General features: G+C 42.9%; 1 protein-coding gene across 1 annotated transcript in view; it reads left to right on the top strand.

The window, feature by feature from the left end:
• Window positions 1-22,978, top strand: part of STARD13 (StAR related lipid transfer domain containing 13) — a 294,142-nt gene that overhangs the window by 25,694 nt on the left and 245,470 nt on the right. Inside the window, exon 2 of the mRNA XM_033084301.1 lies at window positions 20,910-21,822. Within this exon, the coding sequence (XP_032940192.1) occupies window positions 21,067-21,822 (756 nt within the window). The 5' untranslated portion in view covers window positions 20,910-21,066. The remainder of the gene's footprint in view (window positions 1-20,909; window positions 21,823-22,978) is intronic.

The raw sequence follows: 22,978 nt of genomic DNA, 5'->3' as shown, positions 1-22,978 counted from the left end.
GTATCTGTGACAGAAATAATATTACTTTAAATTTTGTTACTAATGCTTCGTTATCAATTTTGTTAATTTTCTAGAGCAGAGACTATTTTCTCTAGGGTTTGGACTGGTGAATAGCAGAAATCATAGATTAGACTTTGCAAGACAATTTAGCATTTCAAAGTATATTTTGCTGCAGATAGGGATGGGAACAACTTTGTTAATTTCTTTAAAACATGAATTCCTGAAAGAATCAATATTAAAAAATACTTTCTTCTAAAATTAGTTTCTGTTATTTCTGAAAAGGCATATTATTAATGCTGGCAAAACGCCTTCCTAGATTAATTTTTTAAAAAGAGGAACTAGAGTATTTGACCTGTTCTAATGGTGTGATTTGGTTTGGTTTGGTTTGGTTTGGTTTGGTTTGGTTTGGTTTACAATCATTTTTCTCACAGTTCCATGAAAAGAATTTTTTAATAAATAGTCTTTGAATAGCTTTAATTTTTATTTCAGCCCATCTCCTCACATCTTTCCTCAGCCACATCTTTTAGCTATGCTAAAACCCCTACTGCATCTAATTTTATTTTCCAGCTCAAACTGATTAATTGCCTTTAGTGTGCACTAGTCAATCGAATGAATAATTCAGCAATGACACTTTTTTACAAAAAATTCAAAATATTGCTATGGATTGTTTTAGTAGATGAGATATCTATAAAATCTAGTTATATTAATCAACTTTAACAAAATGCAATGAGACAGCAGAGCCATAAACATGCCAAACCAAGACTGTGAGCCTCAGCAGAAGATACACCTCAGCAATCTGTTTTGCTCTGATTCAGCCAGCCATTTGGAGAAAACCACTGTGTTTAATTGTTTGCTGTTGTTGTTGTTGTTGCTCTTTGGTGTGGTATCATCTGAAGAACTGTCTTTTATAACTACAGTAAATAAGAGCTGAGTAGCTAATGGAGAAAAATAATATCTCTGACCAAGAGATTTCTAATAGAAGAAATCCTAGATTCAGTTATTATAGCAAACAGTGCTCTTTGACCATACAGTTTATTTCCCTAAGGAAATATTTTTATGTTAAGGTAGTAAAAGAAGCTTGGTAAGGACATCTTTTGCCAAAAAAAACTGCATCTCTGAAGAGCAGTTTTCCAGAATTATATATTTTTAAGGGTAAACATAGTGACAGACTGAGAATTACTTCACAAGATGCTCTGAGGGTAAAATTCAATCCTGTTTCTAGTAATACATTAGATAAGATGTAGTGTAAAATGTACAGGTTTATGTCTTTAAATTTGATATCATATTTAATTCCAGAAGTTTTAAGGTGCAAAATGTTCCAGAAATTATATACATAGCCTTTTCTTCTTTTGTTTCCTCTATGGTCTTTCCTCCATAACTGTGATACTTATTTTGTTGAGTACTTTATGGAATCTTGGAAAAGAGGCACTAACATAGAAAATGTCCTTGAGTAGATGGAATTATCTTCATTTTAATGAATGGGGTTTAATTAATTTCTGGTTGAGAATAAACTTTTACTCTTCAAAATAGATTTAAAATCCACTTAGAAGAAAGAATGATATTAAATACATAACAGTAAACTGGGAATACATTGACTAATCAAAACTCTACAAATAGTTACTTTAGGTGATTGAAGGAATTTGAATGAGTTAAACAATCCAAATCTCACCTAAGTCAAAATGCATAAAGAAACACAAGGCAGTAATTAGCTGAATGGTATTCCCACAAGATCACTGAAAATATTTTCATCTGTATTTTGAAATTATTCTTTGCTTCCTGACCTGAATTTAGAATGGCCAAACCCCCTGGAACATCCTCATGTCTTTAGTACTGAGGCACAACTCAGTAATGTTTTTATGGGTTTTTAAAAAATGTTTTCTAATGCTTTTTAAAATCATCCGGGGTTGTAACTGTAAAATTAACGTTTTGTGATGTATCAGTATTGCTAAAGCCTCCAAGCAGACTCATGAGCCTCTAGGGGCTCGCTGGCCAACATTGGTGGTTATTTATGCCCATCAGGATCTGCCTTCTGAATGGTTGTTTGTGCTTCCCATAGCTCTTAGTGCCGTGCCATGTTCAGAGTTATAGACTGTGGGTTCCTTGGGCAGGGACTCATTCCTGTGAATTTACTGCACTTCACACAATAAAGAACAGGTTCTTTATGTGGCATCCTGCCTCTACCACAGTATAAATAACTTTTTTTTTTATTATTGGCACAACTCTTTAGAGCCAAAGGAGGAGTCACAAAAAGAGGCACTGAAGAAGCAAAGATTTCATCACTTTAAAATCATGTAGTGTGAAGCATGTCTTTCTGTTAGATGTTATCCAGAGAAAGCAAGAACAATACTTTGAGAACTCTACCGATTTTTTTTAATACACATCAGCCTACCCTTAAACACATTCTGTATCTTTTAATGTATTGACATAGCAGCAAAAAAAAATTTGTGCCTTAGGCTACATTTTTTAAGCCACAGATCCAACTGCAGATATGATGCTTTTAGTAAATTGACAGGGGGAGCTGTAAGAGTGGTTTAGATGATTCATATTATTCCTCTGGGCAGAGTCTCAGCTAAGAGTTCTCTGAGTCAGCTTTGGTGTTCCCTTATTGGGAGACAGGGCATTGTTAGAAAACACCATTTTGGGGCTAAAGCAACTCTCCTGTTATGAAAGCCCTCTGGCACTGACAAATGTTTAGCTCCCCCTAACAGGGAAGCTCCCTATGCATGCCAGCTAAACCCAGTGTGTTGCTTCTGAGTCATCTTTGCATCAGATCTTAATTTCTGAATTTCTGCTTTAAGTGCATTAAGCACCAATTAACTCAGCTTCTGCATGCCCTTTGTTTTGATTCCCAGGTTCACTAATGCTACCTGTTCTTTGGCTTCCATTCTAGTTTACATGTGAAAGCAGACCTGCTCCCTTGCCTGGCATGGACACTTGGGCTTGGTCAGTGGCTCCCAGTGCTTTGGCTCATCTGCCCCCATCCCACAGCAAGACCACCCAATGGCCTGTGCTGAGAGCAGCCCAGGCTGTGAGTAAAGCAGGGCTTTCTTTCCTGGGAGCAGATCTTCTGCTTAATGGCATTCATCAACTCAGAAGAAATGATGCTCTAATGGCAACAGCAGAAGAGGCTTCCCATTGCCCAGGAGCTGAAACATTTGCTTTCTAAACCCATTGTCTAAAAAACTTTTCAGGAAAGTCCACCAGGCTTCAACATCCTCTGGCATGGCACTATCCTCCTCCGAGCAAACACTACTCTGAAAGGGAAATGAGATTTACAGGGCTAAACCTAGTGAGCAAGAAGGTAGTGGGGTCTTTGGCCTTTTGTCAGAAGAATCACCCTGGAAAGGGAGAGTCCCAGGCCCTGCTCCTTGCTCCCACTTACCTATTTTTTGCAGTTCATTGGTGACACTGAGGGTCATAGTCTTTCTACGATGGGCTGAGTTGTGGCTCCACATGTAACTGTAGAGTGTGAGCTCACCCATCCTCTGACCAGTACCAGATATCTAAAAGTAACACATAGCTCAAAATTATCAAGCTTTACCCTAAATCTAAGGCATTTCCAACTTTCTGTGAAAGCAAGCCTTTGTCTCAATCCATGTGAGCAACCCCCAAACCCCTCTTTCTCTGTATTAGGCAATTCTGTCCTTGGGTCCCTTCCTTTAGACTTTTTGCTCTCTTTGCAGGTCAAGACAGAGATGCCTAATAACAGATGCTGTTCATGTTCAGCAAGTGTACAAATCCATGATCCAGAATCCTCCAGGGTGAAGCAGCTTGGCCTGCTGAAGGCACCTGTGCCTGAGCTGCCTCCTGCCTGGCTCTGGGGTGCCCTGAGAGTTGTTCCTGGTGGTGGAGGGTCATGGATCATGGGCAGCTCCCTCCTGCCTGCCCAACCAAGGCTACACAGAGAGTCTGTCCCTGCTTGCAAAGCATCATTCACTGCAGAGCATCCACCAAGAGAAGGGAAACATCAGCAGCACTAAGGTGTTTGATATAATTAGGACAAAGGAAACCTGAAGGGGTTTCTCAGCATCACTAGTGGTCGGTTTGCCTCTGCTGTCCCAGCCAGTTATGCAGGCCAGAGACACTTTTGCACTCCTCTGCACTTCTATGGCTGTGGATTTATCACACATCTTTTGGAAGAGGGGAAAAAAATTGAAGGCATTTAATTTAGCCACTGTTTCTGGCAAAATGTAGAAGCGTCTAGTGTTTTGAAATTCCTAGTCTCATACCAGCTGTTACAGAATGAGAGGCACTCAGCATTGCTGAATTCATAACAACAGGCACACAAACATGTGACTACTTATCTTCATTTGTGTACTCCTGTTTGTCTTAAGCTCCTCAAATATGAGTGAGGCACACCCCCATATGGAAAATGTTGTGCACAATACAGCTATCAAGTTTTCTTGAAATAAGTAGAAATGGAGAATTCAAAAATCTTGAAATTAGTATAAGGTTTTTCTTTAATTAACAGTACCTATCAGAGTAAACAGAAATCTCACCACACAAATTTTAATTTGAGATAAAATGGTGTTGGATAAAGAGCATTTACACTAATTGTCATGGCCATGTATGAACAGAGTACACATGCTTGAGGGAACCTTCCTTGTCAGCTTTTTAATATACCTTAAAATACAATTTTCACAGTCTGGTAGGCATTTCTGCAGTAGCATTTAAACTGTCTGCAGAACTGCTTTCATATACACTATTTGACTGACACCATCGCATAAAAACTCTCCCAGAACAAATCCTGGAAGTTAGTAGTCCCAGTATTTTATCTTGCTTGCATAGGTTGAGGTTCATAAATGAAAGAGTTATTTTGGACACACACAGTACTGACAATGTCTTCAGCCTGAAGAATGCAAATGAATGGTGGACACTGGTGCTTTACCAGGTATCTACACTGTATAGGGAAATGGGGTGTAGTAAGGGGGCTTTGTAGCAGTAAACACATAGCAGGTAAACCCTATGGCACTCTGCATCTTGCTCTGAGAAAAGTAAACTCAACAGCATTTCAGGTAGAAACTCATAAAAGCCGTTGACTTGCCTGTACCCTCACAGGTATGGTGTTTATTTAGTGTACTTTCAAATATCTTTGGAATTGTTTATGCAAGTTAACATTTCTTTACTTAGCTGAAGGTCATCTATGACAAGAATTTACTAAAAATTTGATGTTGCCAGGTTGGTACTGCATCAGAATTAAAGGGAAACTGAACCTTTTGCAAAATTACACAATTAGATGTAAATAACACAGAAGCAATGTTAATTACTTATCACAGCATGGAATCAAAGATTAACATGTCTTGTTTCACCATTTCCTTTCCTGTATTGCCACGTCCTTGGCTGTCTGTCTTGTGTGCAGGGTGCAGCAGGAAATCCCAGGCTACAGAACGGTGGGGACAAGTCATTAAAATCCATATGGTAATATACATTTTCAGTGGGAGCGAGGTGAAAGTCTGTCAAACACCTCTCAGTCTGATACTTGTCAATCTCTCACTGGAATTTCCATTTTCACAATGGAAACTCCAAGGAATATAAAATCATGGCAGCCTTCCCAATGACTTAAAGGGATGACAGTAGTGCATTCTAGCAAACACATGGGGAGTACGTCCCAGGTTGTCTAATGAGCAGAGTCCTTGCCTGAGTATTTGCATATGTGCTAATATTCCATTAGCATACGAGATGTTATGCTCTAAGAATAATAAATATCCTATAAAGCAATGGCAAAAGGTTAATAAGTATGTTAAGCTGTAAATATAAGCAATTTTAGAGGGGTGTTATAATTTTCTGTATACATAATCTGATCAAGGTAGTTAATTTTCGTCTGCTGGAGCAACTGAAATTTTAAATTATTGCAAATCTTCATTTGACCATTTATTTGTTATCATGCAGCCTATTTATTGACCTCAGAGCATGGTTCTTCCAGGGCTTGTTGAAGCCTTGAGGACATATTTTTGGGAAGTGGCATGGCTACTCTCCCCTTACTGTGTGTCCTTGTGTTGTTTCTACACAGGGCTCTGTTTTTCCCCTGGAAAGACTAAAAGTACTTTGCTTTGCACTGCTTTTTGGCATCATCTTACAAAGCATGGCTTGACTAAAGCAATGCAGCCCTGTGGTTAATAATACATGGTGCCTTTGTGGCTGCAGGCACTGCCACGTGCTCACATAACTTCTGGCGATGAAAGATGAACAAGACCGATTCCATGTTCCCCCACCAGAAAAAGCATAAAAACTGTTCATTTGCTGCAGTTTAAAGAGGGAGAGAGGTGGCAGAGAAAAACCTGTCAGCAGTAAGTGCCCTGGTGTGGGTGGCTCCTTGCTGGCTCCTTGTTGTGGCCATTCTGCCTGCTGTGGGTGGTTTGCAATTCACACCTGGATGAGGTGTGCAGGGAAGTCCCTATTTCACACAACTGCTTTGCCTTGCCATCACTTTGGCCTGGGGAGCCAAAGTTGCATTAATTCTAGTTTTTTACCATTTTTAAGCTTCTTTTAAGAACAGTGGGGACAAGACGTATGAAAAAACAGTCAGAGAGAGATTGAAGTTTGAAATCGGAGTGTTTGCTGCCAGACACGTTTTCCCTTTAGAGAGACACACTTTAGAAGTGGCTCACATTTTACAAAAGGAAAGCCCTGTAGCTTTTTGAAGATCAAGTCTCCTTATATATTTAGTGATAAAAACATCAAAACCTTTAGCCTTAAGCTGTTTGGAGCATTAGAGTAGGTACACACTGAGTGCTTAAAGTTAGAGCATTTGTTCTACCGTTTATTTGAGCAGAGGTAATAAAACTGTCAAATATTTACTTCTTTTTATGCTTTTAAACTAAATATTACCAATGTGGTGGTTATTTCTCAGTGTTAAAATAAGACTTTATATCTAGCATTACAAATATACACTAACACTTTAGACTGGTATGATTTACAGTGTCTGAGCTTCATGAAAAACTGATCTTGAACTTCCACTAAGACGGCACAAGCATCATAAGAGGGTCTCTGTAAAACTACAGTAATTTCACGAATACAAGCCGCAACAATTTGACCAAAATTTTGGTGGAAACCCGGAAGTGCGGCTAATATTCCGGGGCGGCTAATCTATTAACAAAATTCTAAAAGCTGCCAACACGGAAGTGAGAGCCCGCGGCAGCCCCAAGCCAAGCTGGAGCCCGGCCGGCCCCGGCAGAGGTGGGAAAGCCTGGCAGAGGCGGGGCCAGCAGTGTGGGGGGCGGGCGGCAGAGCCTGAGCCAGCAGGGCGGGGCAGGGAGGGCGGCAGAGCCTGAGCCAGCATGGCGGGGCAGGGGGGGGCGGCAGAGCCCGGGCCAGCAGGGCGGGGGAGCCCGGGAGAACTGGGGCTAGCAGTGCAGGGGAGCATGGCAGAAGCAGGAAGGCCGGCGGGTGGGGCTGCCTGGCAGCGGGGGAAGCCCAGCAGAATCGGGGCCAGCAGCGTGGGGGAGCCCGGCGGTGCGGGGGCCTGCAGTGCCGGCCAGGGCGAGGAAACGCGGCGGCGGTGCAGACGGGAGGGGGCGGCCAGCGAGCCTGGCAGGGGCGGCAGCGGCTAGCCCGCCGGCACGGCGAGTACGTGAACGCAGCAGCGAGGCGGCCGGCATGCCTGCCAGCGGCGGCGGCGGCAGCCCGCCGGCAGGGCTAGGGAACGCGGCGCGGCCAGCGAGCCGGGCGGCGGCCGGCCGCCGGCAGGGCTAGGGAACGCGGCGGCGGCCAGCGAGCCGGGCGGCGGCCGGCCGCCGACAGGGCTAGGGAACGCGGCGGCGGCCGGCCGCCGACAGGGCTAGAGAACGCGGCGGCGGCCGGCCGCCGACAGGGCTAGGGAACGGCCAGCGAGCCGGGCGGCGGCAGGCCGCCGACAGGGCTAGGGAACGCGGCGGCGGCCGGCCGCCGACAGGGCTAGGGAACGCGGCGGCGGCAGGCCGCCGACAGGGCTAGGGAACGCGGCGGCGGCCGGCCGCCGACAGGGCTAGGGAACGCGGCGGCGGCCGGCCGCCGACAGGGCTAGGGAACGCGGCGGCGGCCGGCCGCCGACAGGGCTAGGGAACGCGGCGGCGGCCAGCGAGCCGGGCGGCGGCAGGCCGCCGACAGGGCTAGGGAACGCGGCGGCGACCGGCCGCCGACAGGGCTAGGGAACGCGGCGGCGGCCAGCGAGCCGGGCGGCGGCAGGCCGCCGACAGGGCTAGGGAACGCGGCGGTGACCGGCCGCCGACAGGGCTAGGGAACGCGGCGGCGGCCAGCGAGCCGGGCGGCGGCAGGCCGCCGACAGGGCTAGGGAACGCGGCGGCGGCCAGCGAGCCGGGCGGCGGCAGGCCGCCGACAGGGCTAGGGAACGCGGCGGCGGCCAGCGAGCCGGGCGGCGGCAGGCCGCCGGCAGGGCTAGGGAACGCGGCAGCGGGGCGGTGCTGACGGGAGAGGGGGGCCAGCGAGCCCGGCGGCGGCGGCAGCACCACCCGGCCAGCCCCGCCGAGCCGTGGCGCTGAGCTGGGCTACCCGGCCCCGTCGGCAACCATGAGCGGGCCGAGCCTTCCTGGCCCCGCCCCGAGCCAGTAAAGCCCGCTATGCCGCGATCCTGTTACTAATTGGCCAATTTGTGAAAGCTGCGCCCGGATTCTCGCGACGAACGAAAGTGCGGCTAATATTCGGGGTGCGGCTTATCTATTGACAAAGACAGCAACATTGTCGAGGCACCGGAAGTGCGGCTTATAATCCGTGCGGCTTGTATTCGTGAAACTACTGTACATGCACAAATGAGCACACTCACATTTTTAATGAAAGAAGGTTGAAACTTAATTTGTGGCACTTCTAAAACTCAAAGCAAGTAGTCTTTTTTTCTTGTCACAAAGGGGAAAAATTACTAACTTTGCTACTCTCTGATATCTGAATTAATGACTTTCAGCATTCTGAAGGAAAGAAAATCTCTCTTTTGTTGACGCAAAACTTTGTACTTGTAAAAATTAAGGTGAAACACACCATCTCTGTCAGAGATTCATTTATTTGAATAAAGCTGCAGAGGTCCTTGCCTGGCCAGAGGAAGGTGTTGACCATTTGATTTAATACTTGTATGCTGTGTGGGGCCTGGACATAACCATTCTGCTTGTTTAAGGGACTCAATAACATAATTTACATAAATACCACATTCCCATGGAAATCAGAGTAAATTCATTTCATGTTTGTGTGAACCTCATCCTGCCAGGCAATTGACATCCCCTTTGACTGAGGTTTCTACTTATCATTTGTTTTTATTTTTAAAGGTTGGAAAGAAAAACTAGAAAAAGTTAAGAAACAATTATCCTACATTTTTGCTTTATATAGCTAGACTGTATATAAAATGTTTCAGTGATTACTACTCCAAATCACTTAAAATATAAAAATCCATCTCTTATTTATTTGTGGACTACACTTCAGGTGTAGCACACCCTTTAAAATTTCTAGGAGCATTTGCTAGTGTATTGCATAATTTTTCATGATGGGATGCTTATTTGCTGCTTTGTTCCACAAAGCCACGTGGAAACACCCCAGGCAGTTTCAGTCTCCATAGAAGAAAGATGTCAGAGGTGGTGAAAATCTGAGGAAGTCTCACAAAATAGCATTAGAAACCAAACTTAAGAAGGATCCAGTAGCTTCAAAAAGTACCTCTGAACTTGGCATAACTGCTTCATTATTTGTGGAACCTAGACTAGTGGGCTGAGAGCTAATTTAGATATTTTTAGACTACATTTGTCAAACCATTTGAAATGTTTGAGTTTATCCAAAAAGAAGAGCTGTGATTTGCTAAAAAGTGACCCTTTCTATGTGGAAGGAACATCTGATACCATAAATCTCTTTAATTTAGCAAGCAAACAAGAAATCAGACTAAGCATAAATTTGGAAATAAAGAACTGAGACTGGAAAACAGATGACTGCAACCAATTATTAGAAGATCTCAAATAACAGGAGAAGAAATAACCTAAAAGAAGAAAGGCAATCAGGGAATTTGTTCAAAATAGTTATTCAGGCCTCAAATATGCACCTTGGCTCAAGAAACACTTTCTTTTGCACCTAAATAAAACTTTGAGTATCTCTAAAGCAACTGTCATTAAGTATTGCTGGGTGTTTGGCTTTTGCCTGGTTTATCTGGGAAAAAAATACAAAACAAAGCTTACCCTCCAAATAGAAAAATTTGAAAGAACTATGCGATTTTGTCAAAATAACTGAATACTTAATTTAATTTTAAAAATCACATGGGGAAGCAATAGATAGAAAGGCTGAAAATACTGAAATAGTCATCTGAGCACTTTATGCTCGAACACTTCTTTCTTTGAAAGCTTTGAAAATTACAGTAATTTCACGAATACAAGCAGCACCAATTTGACCAAAATTTTGGTGGAAACCCGGAAGTGCGGCCAATATTCCGGGGCGGCTAATACATTAACAAAATTCTAAAAGCTGCCAACACGGAAGTGAGAGCCCGCGGCAGCCCCAAGCCAAGCTGGAGCCCGGCCGGCCCCGGCAGAGGTGGGAAAGCCTGGCAGAGGCGGGGCCAGCAGTGTGGGGGGCGGGTGGCAGAGCCTGAGCCAGCAGGGCGGGGGAGCCCGGGAGAACTGGGGCTAGCAGTGCAGGGGAGCATGGCAGAAGCAGGAAGGCCGGCGGGTGGGGCTGCCTGGCAGCAGGGGAAGCCCAGCAGAATCGGGGCCAGTGCGGGGGCCTGCAGTGCCGGCCAGGGCGAGGAAACGCGGCGGCGGTGCAGACGGGAGGGGGCGGCCGGCGAGCCGGGCGGCGGCAGCCCGCCGGCAGGGCTAAGGAACGCGGCGCGGCCGGCGAGCCGGGCGGCGGCGGCGGCAGCCCGCCCGCAGGGCTAGGGAACGTGGCGCGGCGCGGCCGGCGAGCCGGGCGGCGGCGGCGCCAGCCCGCCCGCAGGGCTAGGGAACGTGGCGCGGCGCGGCCGGCGAGCCGGGCGGCAGCAACCCGCCGGCAGGGCTAGGGAACGCGGCGCGGCCGGCGAGCCGGGCGGCGGCGGCGGCAGCCCGCCGGCACAGCTAGGGAACGCGGCGCGGCGCGGCCGGCGAGCCGGGCGGCGGCGGCAGCAGCCCGCCGGCAGGGCTAGCAAACGCGGCAGCGGGGCGGTGCTGACGGGAGAGGGGGGCCAGCGAGCCCGGCAGCGGCGGCAGCACCCGGCCAGCCCCGCCGAGCCGTGGTGCTGAACTGGGCTACCCGGCCCCGTCGGCAACCATGAGCGGGCCGAGCCTTCCTGGCCTCGCCCCGAGCTAGTAAAGCCCGCTATGCCGCGATCCTGTTACTAATTGGCCAATTTGTGAAAGCTGCGCCCGGATTCTCGCGACGAACGAAAGTGCGGCTAATATTCGGGGTGCGGCTTATCTATTGACAAAGACAGCAACATTGTCGAGGCACCGGAAGTGCGGCTTATAATCCGTGCGGCTTGTATTCGTGAAACTACTGTAATCAAAAGGAGTAAATATCTCCCAACATAAATGTACTTTGCGTTCTATTTTGTTTTTTTTTTCTTTTTTTTTTTTTTTAATTAAACAAAAATACATGGGTTATCCATCAAAAAATATGCTGGTTTTTGAGCAACACCAAAAAGTGTTGCTTGACCAAAATTCAATTTGGCCTTTCTGCACATACACATAGGGATCACAGGAGGTTCCTCTAAAATAACTTTTTCTCCCTCTGGAATGACTGATCTTTATTGCAGCTGACACAGTCCTCCCTTGCTGCCCATTTGTATCTCATGGACCCAGCAGATCTTGTGCCCTGCAGCACGGGCTTAGTAGTAATTGGCATTTATTGCAGAGTCACCATTTCTTCAGCATTCATTACAGACACTGATTAGAGAGGGTGATAAAGACATTGCTGGAGATCAAAGCCCGTCTTGGACTGGGAGGAAAAAAAAAAAAAGCATGCAAAGTAGCATTTTAAATGGATGCGTTTATTTAATCTATGTGCTGCTGATATTTTCATACACATACTTCTGTCGTATTAGATTCAGAAGGTGTAGCAGAGGCTTTAATTTGCTTCAGTTCTGGTCTAATAGGCATAAAGGCACCAGAGGATTCTAAAATACTGAACTCAGAGGTACACTGACAAACCTTTGTACTCATAATAACAAGAGCTAGTGTGAGCTTATACAATTTAAAACTAATTGCCCAGCCAACGTGCTCATTACCATATTGATGCAGTTCATAAATCAAAGCCCTGCCTATTCAAGCTGTTTACCAGTCTTGCATTAAGCAGCATATTTCAACTGAGAAATGTAGCATGTTGCCAAAACACCACAGAAACTTTGTAAGACTGATAGGAGTGCAAACCTGGGGAGCTGAAGTGCTGCAAACCTGGCACTAAAGTGCTTGTTCTTGCTTGTTTTCTGAGTATGTTCTGATCTAGCCTTGCGAGTTTCCCTAATAATTTACTGAAGCACAGAAACAGGTCCTTAAGCAGCAGGGAGCTGCTGGCAATTTTTATCAATCTGGCTTCCTTCAGCAGTTTCTTTGCTTAACCAGGAGACTAACATACACTTCTTTTTGGAGGCAATACAGTACTCATGCCAGCTGAATTGAGGTGCATACATTAAGAATGCAGGCTTTTTGTTAAGGGGAAGGAGAGATTCAGGCTTTTAGCCAAGAAACCTAAGTTAGTCATCAAAATCAGGTTACTGAAGTTAAATTCTTTGAATAGCCTGCTAAGGAATCTGAAAGTACAATTCATCTGCCTAAACAAGTGCCCACCTGCAGGTGTCAAGCAGTGCCCCTGAGATACCCTGCTGTCCTACGACATCCACACAGTGGGTATGTCAGAGGAGCTGGAGGAGATTTGCACCTCTGAGCTGCCAGCTGAAGGCCAAGTGGGTCAGTTTAGGACATCTCAAAGGACATTAGAAGCCTGTGCATAGGCAGTTGAATTTGCCTATTTTTCCTTCAGGTATTCAGCCAGCTGGCTTAAGTATCAGAAGCAATCAGGTCTTGTAAGTGGGATTAATGTTCTTGGGCAGGGTTCAGAAGCTACTGGAGTCTGGCTGCTTCCCATTCTCTAGACTGGCTGGTTTCAAACCAACTGAGGCAGTACTTACCCTGAACACCAATGTCCTGTGAGTTATTCTTCTCCCTGTACTTCACTCAGAAAACAGTAGGAGAGATGTAGTTTTATGTGGTTTCTCCTGGAATGAGTGTAGTAGCTCCTGGTGGCTACTGGGGCATCTCTTCCCCTGCACCAGGTTTTCACCCCTCTGTTGGCTATAGCCACAGGTGGCAAGGACAGAGAGCACTGAAGCGAAAGTCAAGGCACGGAGATAACTTTGAAGATCAGGACCAGGATTTGAAATTGAACTGTTGGTGTAAAGGAGGCTTGAAGCAGAAGCACTGCACTAAAGAGTTACTGATGGTGTTGGAGTTGTTGGGGGGATTTAATAGATTATTGGAAAATCAGAAGCTTGGAGGGGTGTAGGGGGTGACTGAAGATTATAGGGTTACTTAATATTATTTGTTAATTCCTGTTTAAGACAACCAGTTACAAGGGAACAAGGGCACATATTTCCAATTAAATAGAACTCTCTTCCATAAACTATATTAGCAAGAAGATTTCATCCTATGAAAACAAGTGCTGATCTTCAGTCATGATGCCTGGTGAAGCTTCAGTCTCTTATATTCTTTGTGTAAACTCAGTCATGATGATTAGTAAATAAAACATTTTTTACTGATGGAAGATGCAAAGTGATCAAGATAATGTTTTAGTGATAGAGAAATTCTGATTCCAGCTTACAACTCTTCTATTGGCTGTGTGGTCAGAGCAGATGCCAGCAGCCAATTCCTTATATGCAGACTGTGGATAATAATGGTTAAAACTGAAATTAATATGAACCGATACTTTCTCATGAAGGCACTGAAGGCAGTGATATGTTTTTCTTTCTGAGAGAGGGAAACAAATTTAAAGAACTTAATTTCCTTTATTTTAAGGAGTTATGAACCATACAAAACCAGACCACACCCGTTTCTGACCCTGTGAAATGCCAAAATAACTGCTTTTGGATGCTAGTTGGTGTCACAGATTCAGCAGATATTTCTCAGAGGGCTATGTACAATTTTGGAAGACGCAGGCTGTGAAAGAGAATTTTTTGTTGATAAACAGTAGAATAGACAAGAGCTAAACAGGGAAAAAGCCTAAAACCAAGCTGCTTGTTATTTACCTAACTTACAGAGTGAGAAGTGGTTGTTCTTATGTCATTTTTCCTTCAGATATGAATAGAACTGTGTTATGTAAATAACTATATGTTGTCATAGACATCCTCCAATATGAAAAAAATTTGGTCCTTCCAGCTTCTTTTCACTTGTGCAAAATGAGGATTAATTTCCAAAAGGTCCATTGAGCATCCCATGAACATACATAATGGAATTCATTTTACAAGCTGAAGGAACAGGAAGGAGAAGCAGCTCATACCTATGTGCCTTTGCTTGCAGAAAGGATGTTTCCTGGCTTTGGTGTGGTCAGCTTAGATAAAAACCTGGGATCTTACCAATGTGAAGCTCATCAACTGAAGGGACACAGATATTTTTTTTTCCCTATGTGGTTTAATCAGTGTTATTTAAAAATATTTATCAGGTGTTGGTTCATTTTGGAGCTTGTGTTTATGAACAGTGTCCATGAGCTGGTTGCTCTCCCTGTTCCACACTGATTGCACTGTCCATATAAAAACAAAACCCAAGTATTTCAGGGCAATATCTTTACATCAAGTTTAATTTCTCAAGCAATTCAGAGTGTAATCTCAACTCACTCAAAAATGCCTTCTAAAAGCATGTAGTCAAACAATCTCTGGCCAATATCTCCTCACATGTAAGACAAGGTACATGAGGCAGAACAGGGAATACAAAAGTAACACATTGAATGCAGTGGGAAAAGTTGCCTATTGGCAGAAGGAAAGATGGATCTTATTCTTTGAAGATATAGTACTGCTACTCACACATTCCTGCTATTTGGTTTTGCTCACGAGCTGCACAGAACAGAAAGATTTGCAAAATTGAGGCCCACTTTATGTAAACTAACAAGAACTAAACATTGCCCATGGATCTAAGCTCTTAGAAAGGGCAACAGTTGTATTGCAGAGGGTATTTTCTCACCTTACTTGCAATTACCACGTGGTGTAAGGTGACAATGACAGTGCCTTTAGAAATGCTGGTTTAGGCAGAAATACAATTGAGTCAGCATACTGGCAGGATTTTAGTCCCTCTGCTGGATTAAACTCAGCCTCAGACTCACTAATAGCACAAAATGTGTCAACGATTCCTCTCGTACCAGTCTTCCCTCCTATATACTGAAGTAAGTTCAGCTGTAAATAAATTGCTGACATTGTTAAGAGAGTGCTTGGAAAACAGCACATCTGCCACCAACAGTTGCACCTAAGACAAACATAAATGTAAGCAGTATTAAATTAACAAAGTGTCTCTTTATCATTTTAGTTTATTGCATTTGAGAAGATATTTTACTTTCTTTGGCAATGAGAATGAGCTTTTGACACAGTGGAGGTGGAGGCAGTGATGGCAAAGCTGGTGGTAGACAGACCTGGTAGTGCAGCTGTCCTGGGATAATGAACACTTCTGAATTGAGACAGCCCTCACTAAATTGTCATAGCAAGTAATTCCTGAAAAATGGCTGCCTCAAGATGTGGCTTCATTTGCTGACTGACTCATTCATAACTGCGCCAAATTTTTTGCTGAATAAAATACTGCTCGACTTCAGTGGAGGCAATCAGGAGCATGAGGTGTAAGGGAAACCAGCATCTCAGAGCCACCTCCTTCACTCACTGAAATGAGTCAGGGTGGACGTGGATGTGGCAGCATCTGTGCCAAGTATCTGTGCCTCAAAGATATCTCAAGGTGAAAAATGTAATCTACAGCTACAAGCCTGGGTACATGAATACATCCATTACACGAGTAGAAGGGTATTGCAGCATTTCCATTTTTGCTGTTTGCTCTGTTCAAAGGCACTATAGAAAAAAAATTTCAAAATATAACTACAACTCAGACTTCTCACCCTGTATCTCCAGTGACAATACAACCTTCTCCTTTCCAGGCTAAATTTGCAAATGATGTATGCAAATTATTTTACTGATTTATAATCAAACTCAGAGGCTCATGTGTCCAGTAACTTGCACTGCAGCTACATTTTTCAGTGTATGCAGAAGTCTGTCTGCAAGCTATGATTCTATTAATACAGTAAAAAGGAATGGCTTGTAAAGCTTTGGCAGCAAATGTAGGTCTTGACGAAACATAGGCAAAAAATAATTGGAATTTGCAAGTGACATGGAAGCTAATTTTGGGACTCCTTTACACTGACTTTATACTACATCAAAAGGCATTTCACTGCCTACCTTTTCAAAATCTGACAGCATCCAAACTCGAGCAGTGGGAACCTGACTCCAGATGCTCCAGGTGATAAAGCGAAGTGCTATGTTAAGGTCTGGCATAATATGAAGAATGAGGTCATGCTGTATTTTTAGAAATGTCTGGTGTTCCTATGAAACATGCTCTTACTCTCTTTTTATATATTTTCCCTCCCTCTCCTTTTTTTTCTGTCTTTTTCTGTGAATAATTTGGCCAATGTGTGCAGAAGGCTGTTTTCGCCCCAGGGATTCTCACACATACTTCTGTTGACAGAGTTCTTGTGCAGCAAGGAAGCTGAAATGTCTTTTGTTAAGGATCTGCTCACTTCTTTTTCTGTTCTGCCCCAATGCTTGGAGGATCTTTTGTCTATTCACGCAGTTCCTGTTGTTACACTTATGGAAATTAACTGAATTGAAAAACATGGGGGTACCTTGCAAAACAGGTAAAATTATCATCAGGAAAAAATCCTAATCTCATAATTTTCTCTTAGTCTATGTGTCTCGCATTCTCTTGCCTTGTTTGCTTCATTTTTCAGGGGAATATTGTATAAGTCAACAGAAAATACTAAGCAAAGTAATTGTGAAAGGGAAAAAATGCACTAGGGCCTGAGAGGTAGAAACTTTTTATTTTAGATGAGTAGTGTATGGTTCCAGCCAAGATCAGGACTTGATTTGCTGGTTTACTATGTCAGCTCAGATTTGAATTGAATTTAAACTGAAAAAGTTTTATTCACATGCTCTATAATGCCAAAATACATAATGGGTATTGAAATGCACTAATTTAAGCCATGTTTGAGAAGCTGTTTTAGGTGACTTGCTGTTAGAGTAACACAATGAAATAAATCATAATAATTTTATTTCAGGCAAAAGGGAATTGAGCCAGTAGAGCATGATACACAGAAGTTGATCTGTGAGGCTTCACATACACACTTGTGTGTGCCAGACCATATGAGAACTTCCCTTCCATGGCATGTCACTAGCTATATCACAAATCTGCTGATTTGTAAGGAGTTTTCAGTAATAAATAACATTTTATTTCTAAGTTTTAAACCCACATGCGTGAACAGCTGAACTTGCTGTACTCAGATATGCATTTCACATTTAGCAAAAAAAAATCTGTGTTGCTTTTTATTGTTTTTGCACTTGCTAATGCTTCTTGGTGTCAGTTCAGGTTGGGCAGATACTTCTGGTAGCCCTGCATTCCCTTTTTAGTTGAAAAACCTACATATACCATCATTATTCCACATCCTTACCTACACTACCTTCTACCAGTAGAGCTAATGTGACAGTATGTATTTAGAATTGCATTTGCATAGGAAAGTAATCTCCCTATTTAAAAAGCCTTGAAGGCCTTTTCCAGAAAGATTACTGGTTTTCAGAACCTATATGTGCTTACATTCATCATTGTGGTGAGAATTACATTCTTTTGCAGGACTGTCTTAGAGACCTTTTGTGACATGTGCAGATTTAGCTCTGAATGTTCAGAGCACTCTCAGTTACAAATTTTGCTATGGGCAGGATTTCTAAATTCTCTGCTTTGCCAAGAATGCTCCATTTTTATGGTCTAGAAATGCCTATGTGGAACTCTTTATAAACATGGAATTTAATATTACACATAAAAGTGTGGGGGGTTTTTATAGTCACTGCTAGATTGAGTAAAAAGATATGTTCCACAGGATGAACAAGGGTAAACTGACATCCTCTCTTCTTGCCACTTCCTCCTCAGAGATTTTTTGCCATACTTGCACAGAAACAGACTGCTTTTGCATACTTGATTTGTTCCAGTCTCATCCCAGGAAAAACAAAGAGTACAATAGAATAAGCAAATCCAGTAAACAGAAAAACTCTTCCATTATTTTTGCAATTAAACTGTAAAAATTACAGCTTTACATCATATCCTGTAAAAACCAAAACACATTTGACAGAAATAAAAGCAAAGTTTTAAAAGAAGTTGGGTATTAGTTTTAAATGCTAGTTATATACAGTTATATAGAGAGATAATGAAAAATACAATATTTTGGATGATAATTCATGTTTGGGAGACTAAAGCATCATCTTGAAGTATTAGAAATAAAAAAGATACAATTCACTTATTCTGTGCATGCCTACTGCAGAATGTGATGTGTACAAGGCAGAAACTGACCCACAGGAAGTTCCACCTAAACAGGTGGAAGAACTTCTTTATGATGTAAAAACTTATTTACTATTATCTATTCTTCTAGTCTCTGTGATTAGAACACAGGGAGGTTGTGAAATCTCTCTCTCACTGGAGATATTCAACAAGTGTCTGGACACAATCCTGTGCCATGTGCTCCAGGATGGCTTTGCTTGTGCAGAGAGGTTGGACCAGATGATCCCTCCAACCCAAGCCATCCTGTGAATTCCTGTAGCTGCTTCTGGAGCATTTCTTGCTAAATGTGAGCTTATTACAGCAAAGACGTTACTATCAACACAGGTGTATTTCCACAGATGTCATCACAGCAGATCCTCCTTGGCAGCATTACCAAAACTAAAGAGGGTCCAGGAAATGGGCCAAGGATGGGAAGAAAGAGTGACAATAGGAAGGGGTGAAGACTGGGAAAGAGTCTCTGGAGGAGTACCTGGAGACCTGAGCACTGCTACTTCTTCTGGAACTACCATCAGAGGAAGAATGGGACAGCCACCAGCAGCCATGGCTGGTGAGCACAACCCACCCTCCCACCTGATGTGGGCAGCCAGGCCAAAACTCTTTTGCTGCCCTGGGCAGTCTGCCAGAGTAGGCAGAACTTTTTGGCTTAGAGTTGGCTTTGTGTGGTGGCTCCTTCCAGAGTGCTGAGTGTCAGGGACTCAGAAGCAAAAGTGATGGCTCATAGTGAAGCACAGATAATAATCACCTGAAAAGGCAAGAGGCTTTTTCATTGTGCCCACAATGTACAAGATATTGTGTAAAAAGTTAGCCATTCCAGTCATTCCACCTAAATGTGGGAATGGATTTTCTTTTTAGAAGACACTGTGCTCAATTAGTTCTCTCATTTCTGGAACTGAAGTCAGTTCTATGTAGATGACTAACCTGAAGCACCTGAGAAAATGAGGCCTTCAGAAGTAGGTTTCTCATTCGTGCATAGATAATGTAAGCTATTATTATTGTGTACCACAAATATGGACTGAAATTCTTCTTGGCATTATTTGTACTAAAGGCTGGATGACTGGTGTAAGCTTTTTGTCTAGACATCGTCTATAGCTTTGTATTAGGCAGTCAAGCCAGGAGGGAGACTTCTCCCACATCAAAATAGGTAAACAAGATAAGTGAGAGCATTTGCCTTCTGGAAGCATTTTTCTCTCTTCACTGACTCCAGCAGGAGATTAGTTTACAATAAAGTCTGACGTTTAAACAGCTATCAGTAGCTGAGAGGAGGTCTACATAAAAGAGTACCTGCCTGCTCACGTCTATTACAGCTGCAGTTCAAATGACAAAGGCAATACAATAAATCCAAATTTCCTGGATGTGTAACAGTATTCCTTCTATCACCAAAGGTATGCATGTAACAGTAAAATACACACTAACCACCACTAAAATATGCCTAGCTGGTGTGCATTGCTCAGTTAATGGCACATGCAGTGACAGGCCCATCACATGCCAGCATCTTATTTTGCTTGCTTCCCACTTTGACAGTCACAGTGCTGCCTTCTGACACATCTTCCTCATCACTGACAGGTTTGCCACATACAGCAAAGGCTTAAGCTTCTCTCTTTATTTTGAAAAGCTTCTGTTCTGCTTTTCTCTCTCACAGATGGAGTACTGAAACAATCATTAAAATAAATACTATCAATATTCAATCTGTCACAAGAAGTAAATGATATGTATGAGTGAATGGAAGCTATTCAGTGATGCAAGATCAGTTCTTCAGCTGCTCCCTTCTCCCCGTGCATTGGAGGTGCAGTGCTCAGATGTGAGAACGGATGTTAAAACTTAAAGCAGACAAGGTCAACTCCAATGTAGTACTGAATTCCCTGTTATTTTTAGCCTCCTCCTTTTCCTTTTCAAATCTACTGGAAATGGGCAAGTGCTGCACTGCACTGGCAATTCACTAAATTTGAGACAGAGAAAATTGTATCTGTACTGACATCTTCTTTTCTGTTTTCCCTATGACATTTCCCTAAGTTTTGTTTCTTAGTCTTCCCTATGGCATTTTAGTAGTTTTATCAAAGCAGTGCAAAAGTTGTCAGTGATTTAACAGACAATGAAAATACAGAGAACAGAGGCATGTTTAGATAACAAGCATATGCCTAATATCACTTTAAATGATTTGGAACTGTTGTGTCAATAATCAACTTACAGTCATTAATTAAAAAACATTTCTGAATTTGCCACTTCTTTCCCAGTATCTAAGCAAAACAAGTCAAAATTCTCATGTTTTAAGTTTATTTAATCTGCATACATTAAATATTTTGAGGAGGCACAAGTAAAATAGTAAAGTGAAGTAAATTTGATATGGACATTTCATGTTTCAGGGTTACTTTTGCTGGTACGCTCCATGCATGTTGTCTTTTGTTGCCTTTTTTTCAGGAGCTGAAAGGATTCAGACACATTATATGAGAATACAAGCATTAATAATGGCTGTGTGATCATGGTTTTGGAAAATTAAGAATACATTTCCTGGCTACACTTGCAGATTTATGTTTCTTAAGAAAAGCAAGAATGAAGTAATTTTGGTCTCTGATGGATGAAACCAATTGGAATGGAAACTAACATTTATGAAGAAGAACAGGGATCACCTTATCTTCCATCTGCCGAGCGCCTGAGAGCTCCAAAGGAAGCCAAGTATGAAGAAAACCAAAGAAAGAGAGAAAATCAGACAAGTCCATATGAATTTCAGAATGCATTACTGGAACCTGAGCTGAGTTTGCTGTCTGTGTCATCCTTATCGGACCACAATGAGACATCCTTACAACTTGGCATGGCTGCAGGGCGTGCCAGTACCACCAACCAGCCCCACACAAAGCACCTTTGTGAAGAATTATCCTGTTCTACAAGGCACACGTCACAGGAAGATCCTTTAAACCTTCCCATACACACAGAGTGGCCAGTCCTCGCAGGAAAAAGTTCAAACAAAAAACCACAAGCAAATTATGAGATCAGAGTCATAAAACACAAACCCTGTGCTATCACATTTTCTGATTTCCAATTTTTATCACATGAAACTGACACTAAGCTCCATATTTGTGAGGTAGGAGAAGTAGATGATTTTTCTTCTGAAGAGGAAGAAGCAGATAACAGAGGTGATGATGATACATTTACAGAACTGCCACTGTATGAGGCATTTTTCACAGGTCTTCAAAGAAAGACTGTTTCTCAAAGAAAACAAGCTAAACATGAACTTACTAAATATCAGCACATCTGTCATTTAGAAGACGGCAATAATAATTCCACAAAGGCATTGAAGGACCATGACAAGGAAGAAAAACACATGGAGCTGGAGGTAATACAAGCTACTCTTTAGTTTTGAAGGTGTTTTAAATAAGTGGTGTCATTTAGGGTTGGTCACAGGAGGAAAAGGAGTTGTGTAAATTGATATAGGGTGATAATTATTGTGAATTACAAAATTAAGAATCTAAACCTACAGTAAAAGTATACTAGTTTTTTTCACTACTAACTGGACTTCAAACTTTGGTTTTCTGGTTTCTTTTTTATTTAAATGGGAACACTGGCTCCATTTCCTACATTCTTACAAGATCATATTCGTGCCATGTACAGCACACAGTATAAAGATTGTTCCAAAGGAATAGAGCTCATGTTTAGTCTGAGAGCAGAATATATTTCTTCATGCTGAAAAATAGGCTTTCAGTGAGGTGGCACTGTAGCACTGAGCCACCCAACCCACAGCACTTTTTCCACTTAATAACTGTTTTCTGTACTATTATTTCATTAAAACAACATAGAGGACAAATTAAAGAGTGGTATATAATAATTTTTTGGTTGTTTGCTTGGTTGTTTGGTTGGTTGGTTGTTTGGTTGGTTGTTTGTTTGGTTGGTTGGTTGGTTGGTTGGTTGGTTGGTTGGTTGGTTGGTTGGTTGGATTTTTCTAGGTTTTTTTCTATCGGTGCTGTTATATATCATGATGTTCTATAGACCAGTGGCCAAAATGAAAACAGAAGTTTCAGGACAAGATTAAAAACCCTATGTAATAAAAATCATCTGACTATATATAACCTTTCTAGAAGAGGAACGTTGAGTAAATTAACTTTGTTTATTGGAACTGGAGGAGCAGAAGCCTCCCAGTTGAATTGTCACTAGTTTGGACAATAAGCACAGTTTCCCCCTGCTCGCAGCTGGTGACAAACCAAATGACTGGAGCTAAACACATTCATCATTGGAGAAGTTCAGTTCTAGTAAAAAAATATGAAGTGACTCCAAATAGTGGGCAAAAACAAACCCTTGGAGTTCCAGTGTTCCTGGCCTTGCAGCACAAATTGAGCACAAATTGATCTTAACCTGGAGGCCAGGCATATCTTTCCTTCCTCTCTCTTCTTCTTCTTGCTCCAGTTTTTAAAATTTATTTTCCATGTAAATCTGCTCTATGCTTTGAAAACCAGGCTGTAATCCTGTGGTCTTTAACCCAGTGTTTTATTTTACTC

The sequence above is a fragment of the Catharus ustulatus genome, chromosome 2, assembly GCF_009819885.2.
Source record: "Catharus ustulatus isolate bCatUst1 chromosome 2, bCatUst1.pri.v2, whole genome shotgun sequence".
NCBI lineage: Eukaryota > Metazoa > Chordata > Aves > Passeriformes > Turdidae > Catharus > Catharus ustulatus.
Note: the sequence above shows the minus strand (reverse complement) of the source record. Positions and strands in the feature narration are given on the sequence as shown.